The sequence below is a fragment of the Pinus tabuliformis genome, chromosome X (assembly GCF_031772625.1).
Source record: "Pinus tabuliformis cultivar Carrire ecotype Pingquan chromosome X, CPIR1, whole genome shotgun sequence".
NCBI lineage: Eukaryota > Viridiplantae > Streptophyta > Pinopsida > Pinales > Pinaceae > Pinus > Pinus tabuliformis.
Window position 1 is genome coordinate 1,470,327,135 of NC_142308.1, and position 7,464 is coordinate 1,470,334,598.

General features: G+C 42.2%; 1 protein-coding gene across 1 annotated transcript; it reads left to right on the plus strand.

Moving 5' to 3' along the window:
• Positions 1-211: 211 nt before the first annotated feature.
• LOC149145545 (uncharacterized) lies at positions 212-5,628 on the plus strand. Its single transcript, XM_089452493.1, has 2 exons — positions 212-1,437; positions 1,536-5,628. The coding sequence occupies exons 1-2, from the start codon at positions 212-214 to the stop codon at positions 5,626-5,628; spliced, it is 5,319 nt and encodes a 1,772-aa protein (XP_089308619.1).
• Positions 5,629-7,464: the final 1,836 nt, after the last annotated feature.

Consider the following 7,464-nt stretch of genomic DNA (forward strand, 5'->3'; position numbering starts at 1 on the left):
CCTGGTTCTCTTCTCGGCCTCCCTGCGCTGCATGCAGTGGCTGGCCATCGCCTCTGAATCGGATCGCCTTAGGACTGGATTGGAGTGTGCCCTGCGTGACAGATCATCTGTTGCATGCTGAGGATCGCCCAGCTTCAGATCAGACTTGCATTCCAGAGCCTCTTCATGCTGCAAATGGAAGCTGTTGGGCTCTGACCCCCCAGCTTTCTCAATGGAGGGGTTGGGCTCCCCTCAGTCCCCGCCTCCCCCGCCGAGATCGCCAGCTGAGGCCTTCTCTCAGCTCCTGGCTGGCCTCCCAAAGAAGAAGACCTCAGAGGCAGCGAAGTTTGTTAAAAGATTAGATGAAATCCCGGTGATCTCCCTTCCTCCTGAAACCCCAATCCAAGTCGCATTGTCGTTAGCTGATCGGGCTCTCATCGGCCAGTTTACGGGTTTATGGCCATCTCCAAAGTCCACCGAGAACTGGGTTAACAGAAATTGGGCGCCGCTTATCAAAGAAAATGTCACCTCATACTTTCTGGGAAGGGGATTCTTCCTGTTTGAATTCACAGCTAAAGAAGACAAGGAGCTGATCTTCCAAAATGGCCCCTATTTCATGGGTCCTCAGGGATTGTACCTAAACAACTGGACCCCGGACTTTGATCCGACAGTCGACGTGCCCAAAGCAGTCCCGGTTTGGGTCAGGCTCCCAAACCTCCCGGTTCACTGTTGGAACTGGGATTCATTGAGGCATATTGGCAACGCCCTAGGAAAATTCATAGACCGAGCCAACAACAAAGACCAATATGACTGCGCCAGGATTTGCGTAGAGGTGGATCTGGAGGAAGGGCTACCGGAGGCCATTACCCTAAAGGTCGGAAGCTGGTCGCATCTTCAGAAATTGGATTATGAACAGCTGCCCTTCAAATGTCGGAAATGCCACGTCTATGGGCATTTCGCCAGAGATTTCCCTTCCAGCAACGAGACAGCGCAAGGGAAGGAGGACGGATGGAATCAAGTCAAGAGATCCAAAGCTCACCCAAAAACTCAGAAACAGGGAGGCCCTTCTGGCAAAGGGAACCAGCAGAATTCTACTCATCAGATCCCAACAAAGACTGCGTCAGAAAACAAGTTCGATCCTCTGAGTTCGCAAACAGAGGGCACCAAGGAGATCGAGATCCAAAAAGAATCAGAAATGGTCCAGGAGACTGAAGGTCAAATCACAGCTCCCCCAGAAAAAGGTAACCCCACTCCCTCCTCCAAAGATCTCAACGGAAAGAATCTAGTAGGGGAGGAAGAAGAACCTGAAACAGAAGAGTCAGAAGAGGAAGGGGAAATAGGTGAGTCTCAAACCTCAGTAAGAAGATCCACCAGAGGACGGAAAACGGATAAAGAAAAAAGGGAACAGGAAACCTACAGAGAAAAACTTCAGGGCAGCCAACCAACATTGGAAAAACTGTTGGCACCAAAGTCAAAGATGTTGAAAAGTCAGATCCAAGGCTCCAAGGGAGCCCATCAGAAACACAAATAATGAAGATTATCTCCTGGAACTGCAGAGGTATGGGGAGAAAAACTAAGGAAGAAGCAATCGGAAATTTAATTAGAACAGAAACCCCAGACATCCTTCTGGTCCAGGAGACAAAGCTGGAAGACACCGTCTTCATCCAAGCAAGTAAGAAAATTTGGTATAAAAGTGAAGCAAGAGCAATCTCTGCCCGAGGTGCCTCGGGAGGAATTGCCACTGTATGGAATATGAGTAAATTTGCAGCCATATTCGAGGTCAGAAATACCCACTGGTTACTGCTGAAAATGCAGAACTTAGACACTAAGGAAATTTTTTGTCTTTTTAATGTTTACTCTCCAACAATTGCTGGGGACAAAAAAATGCTTTGGGATTCCATAAGACAACAAGCCGATTTGGTAAACATGGAGAACATCATAATAGCTGGAGATCTCAACCTCACTCTTCATTCTTCTGAAAAAAGGGGAGGCAGCATAGTGCGAGACCCAGCAAGGGAATGGGCGGAGGACATCTTGCAGGATTGGGACATGCTGGATATCAAACCCTCTTCCGGTAAGTACTCTTGGTCTAATAAAAGATTAGGCCCGGGCCATATAGCCGCCAGGCTAGATAGATTCTTTATTCAAAGTTCTTTTTTGCTGTTAGGACTAGAACCTCGAATGCTCATTCTACCTAATAGCATTTCGGACCACAAGCCCATTAAACTTGAGCTTCTAGCCCATTTGGATCTGGGTCCTATCCCTTTCCGCTTCAGCCCGCTTTGGATTAAGGAGCCAGACTTTATGCAAATCGTCAAGGACAGTTGGAACCAGGCGGTCAGAGGCTCGCCTTTCTATATATGGGAAGAAAAGCTCAGAAGATTAAAAAGGGATCTCAAAAGATGGGCAAAAACACTGTCTAATCCGACCACAGAAAGAAAATCCTTGAAAATCTTGCTGGATTCCCACCAAAAGAGCATGGAGAAGGACACTATTACTGAGGAGGTGATTGAACAGGAATCTCATTTGCAGCAAAGCTACCACAGGGCCTGCCTAGCTGAAGAAGAATTCTGGAGGCTGAAATCCCGCAATCTCTGGCTCAAAGCTGGGGATAGGAATACCGCCTTTTTTCATAAGCAAACCCTGGTAAGGAAATGCCATAACTCCATTTCTGAGATCAAAGCTGACAATGTTACTCATAAAGATTTTGAATATATAAAGAAAACAACGTTCTTACACTTCCAAAGCTTGTATAGTGAGGACAAGGACCTGAACCAAAACTCAGATCTTCTAGATGTTGTACCCTCTTTAATAAATCAGCAAACAAAGGAATCTCTTGAGGCCAAAATCACCAAAGAAGAAGTGGAAAAAGCCCTTTTTGATATGGATCCGGACAAGGCCCCGGGGCCGGATGGATTCACAGCTAGATTTCTTCAAGCTTGCTGGCTGATTATAGAAAAGGACTTGCTCAGAATGGTGCAAAAATCTCAGAACACTCAGAAGATAGGAGGCAGCACCAATTCTGCGTTCTTAGCCCTTATCCCCAAGGAAAAAGGTGCCAACACCTTCAGCAGATTTCGCCCGATCTCACTTTGCAACATTGGGTACAAAATAATTACCAGAGTCATAGCAAATCGATTGAAGCCCATACTCCCTAAAATAATTCCTGAGAATCAAGGAGGCTTCATCCAAGGAAGGCAGATCGTGGACAACTACCTACTCGTCCAAGAGGCAATCCACTCAAGTCTTCGGCGAAAAGAGAAAGGTATGGCTATCAAACTCGACTTAGCTAATGCATTTGATAGAGTAAAGCATAGTTTTCTGTTAATTGTTATGAATAAATTCGGGTTTGGAGAAAAGTTCATCAAATGGATCCGAGCATGCATCTCGGAGCCATGGATTGCCCCTCTTGTGAATGGAAGAGCCACGGATTTCTTCAAAGCTTCGAGAGGACTAAGGCAGGGGTGCCCCCTATCCCCTCTGCTATTTTTCATCCAAGCTTTCGTCCTCAGTTTCCTGCTAAACAAAAGCATGCAATATCATGAAATCAACGGACTATGCATCGCAAGAGGGGCTAAAAATATAAACCATGCACTGTTCGCGGACGACACTCTTCTCCTAGGCCCTGCCATGCTCCCCTCTGCATCAAAATTCAAAGGGGTCTTAGATGAACTCAGCAAAGCTACAGGCTGTGTTGTAAATAAGAGAAAATGCCATATTTACAGTTTGAACATCACTCCAAGGGCGCTATCTGATATCTCTAGATGCTTGGGCTTTGTAGCCTCTTCTTCATGGGCATCGTTCAATTACTTGGGTCTACCTGTGCACCTCAAAAAACTTTCCTGTAAGGACTGGCTCCCAAAATTGGTAAAACTCAAATCAAAAATCCAAGCTTGGGGCTATACTTGGTTAAACACTGCTGGGAAATCAATATTAATCAAATCAGTCCTACACAGTCTCCCTCTCTTCCAGTTCACTGCCCTCCTTGCTCCAATAACCATCATTAAAAAAATGGAAGAATACATCAGGAGATTCTTCTGGCAGGGAGGAAAAAATAATGAGAAAAAAATTCCTTTAATCAGCTGGGAGATCATAACTAGGCCGCTCTGTGAAGGGGGCTTAAATTTCAAAAAACTCAGCCAACAGAATGTGGCATTGGCAGCTAAGATACTCTGGAAAATCACCGCACCCAACCCGGGTTGGGCACAAACAGCAATCTGGAAGAAATACTACAGGGGCTCTCGAACCAGGTGTCTAGAAAACGCCATTCAAATGCCAAATTCGTCCTTTCTGAAGCTCCACGCTAAAGCTGCCCATTTGATCATAGACCACGCATACTGGATACCTGGTAGTGGCAAAAAAATCAAGATCTGGAGCGATCGTATAATGAACCAGCAACCGATAGAAACCAAAGCCAACTTGAACGAGCTGCGTCGCTGGATGGACAACAACTCTATGCGCACTCTGTGGGATATATCCAAGTGGCATGATGGCTTCTGGGCAGGTTGGATTCAGTTCAACGGTCCGGCGCAGCTGGGGAATGAATGGGAAATGCTCATCGAATGTCTCCATGGAATCGCGCCTATCAGCAGAAGATCTAGGGACCGGAAGGGATGGGGAACGAGCCTTAAAGGCTACACTGTCAATCAAGGTTACATCAAGCTCAGCGAGATCCCTTACGCACCTCCTGACCCTGCTCCATGGCGCGACGTTTTGGGTTCTCCATCTCTGCCAAAGATAGACTTCCTCGCTTGGCAATTATGCCATACCAAAATTCTTACATTCGACATCCTGCAGAAAAAAGGAATTAATGGACCCTCCATCTGCCAGCTATGCAGAGAAAGCACTGAGACAACGGCCCATTTGTTCCTCGAATGTACATTCTCCAAGCAAGTATGGTCCTCCCTCTGCCCTCAACCAAATCTCAAGCTCCTCGGCACCACGGCAGGCCTCTTCTCCACCTGGGCTCACATTTATCCAGGTCCTGCCCCTAAAAACCAGGTCATCAGAACAGCGTGGGCAATTCTACCCAAGATCACAAGCTGGCAGATTTGGCTTGAGCGTAACAGAAGGACTTTCAGGGACACAAAGCACAATCACAGGATTCTGGAAAATAAAATTAAAAGTCAAATCAAGGAATGCCTGGAGGATACTAGAGATGACACTAATTTGAGTCAGCAAGACATGGCTTGGGCACTGACTCTCGGCCTTCAAATCCGGCCAGCAGAAAAAAACATTCCTACTATTAAACACTGGCAACTAAGGAAATCTGAAAGTGATATGCAAAGCTGGATCAAAATGCAAGAGAATCACTCCCTCTTTTTTGATGGGGCAGCAAAGAGTAACCCGGGCAAAGCGGGAGCAGGAGGAATCGTGCTAAATCCAACAGGAGAAAAAGTCCAGTCCTTTGCCTGGGGCCTTGGCTATGCCTCCAGCATTCAAGTGGAGGCTTTAGCCCTCTTCCAAGGCCTTCAAAGTCTCAAAGATTTAAACATTAAAGAAGCCAATATTATAGGAGATTCCCAGATCATCATTAACTCCATGATTTCCAACTCCCCAGTCACGGACCTCAAGTTAGCAAGAATGATAACCAGAATTAAAGGTTTGGAAAGGCACTTTCAGAAACTGAGATATTATCATGTGCTGTGAATGCATAACAAAGAGGCGGACAGCGAAGCCAATAAAGCAGTCCTCCTCCCTGTTGGAACTAAGTTGAAGGACGGAAAAGAAACTTGGGAACCAATCCCATAATCTGACTTTTGCCATGTTTTATTGCTGGTTATTAAACAAATTTGTCTGCATCTTCAAGTGGGGGAAAATTTCAGATTTGGAATTCATGGACTCTTTAGCAATTAGGAAATCTGCAAGCTTCAATTGTACTCTCTGTCTCTGCAGAAAGCAGCAACAAAGCATGGAGCTTTCATCTGTAACAGCTATTTCGGCATTCATGCCAAGAGGAATATAATCTACCCATAACCGTTACTGTTAAAAAAAAAACAATGTTTTTCTCTAATAAAAAAGTTTTTTCATGGTTTCTATTAATATATTTTATTAATTATAATATTTTTTTGATAGTTTAATTATTTAATTATTGTCAATCTTTTTTCACAAAACTATGTTATCATGTTCCAATATGTTATTAGAAATTTCATTCCCCTCCTCCAATCTTGTATTTTATTAATCATAATATTTTTTTTTAAGTTTAATTATTTAATTATTGTCGATCTTTTTTCATAAAACTATGTTATCATGTTCCAATAAATTATTAGCAATTTGATTCCCCTCCACCAATCATTCACTTAATATAACTAAGTCATATGATCACATTCACCCCACAAGAGTTTTATAATTTTTGCATAAGAAACAGGTACTGAACAACAACACTCCATATTACACTTGTAATTATATGTACTCTTATTACAATCATTAAATTTGTATTTATTATTAATGTTTATTGTAAAAAATCTATAACAAATTGAATATATTTTAAATGAATTATTTAATTATAAAAATAAATATTTCAAATTATATCTATATATATAATAAATTTAATCTCAACCATCAATGTCCATATCTTCAAAGGTCGCAAGATACTCATCAAACATCATTAGTTGATCACGAGTAGCGTGTAACTCATATTACACGCATACAACCTGTAATATAAAATATCCTCGTAGGTTTGTGTCAACACCCTACTTTCTTTTATCATGTCTCATGATTTGAATTTTTTTATAATTATTATTAATGGACATGCACTTCATCTCAAGCTATTAAGACAACCTAATGACACTGACTTTAATAGTAGAAATATTATGAAAAGAAATATATTTAGTGTTCGAGGCACGAAGAAACTCTTTGGTTAGCATCCCCATTTTGATCTACTCTGTAAGCCTTTATAAAATTTAAGGCAGGTCTTAAATTTGTTACATAGTTTTGAAGTTCATCATCATATGGATACTAATTAGGTCTTTTATTAACTAAAGTGCATTTTAAGTTGGTTCATAAATGATTTTTAAAAAAAAAAAAAAAAAAATTATTTTTTTTAATAAGGAAAATGAGTATTTTAGATATATATTAGTTTAGATCTATTTAATATAATTAGAAATCAACATCTACGCTGAAATCAATGGATCTAGTACAAATAATAAAATAAGATTAGAAATAGCCATTTACACTAAAATCATTGTGTATAGTGCAAGAAATCTTCTTCTCTCTCTCCCCCCTCTATTTATATATATCTCCCTTCATTTCTCCTTCTTTGTCTCTCTATCTCACCTCCCCAAACACACACATGCTCTCTCTCTCTCCATATCTATCTATCTCTCCCTCCCTCTCTCTATCTTTCTCTTCTTCCATCTCTTCACTTTCTATCTATATCTCTATGTCCCTCTATCTCTCCTTTGTCTCTATATCACCCCCAAAACATACACACTCTTTCTCCATATCTATCTATTTCTCCCTCCCTCTTCATCTCCCTCTCTCCCC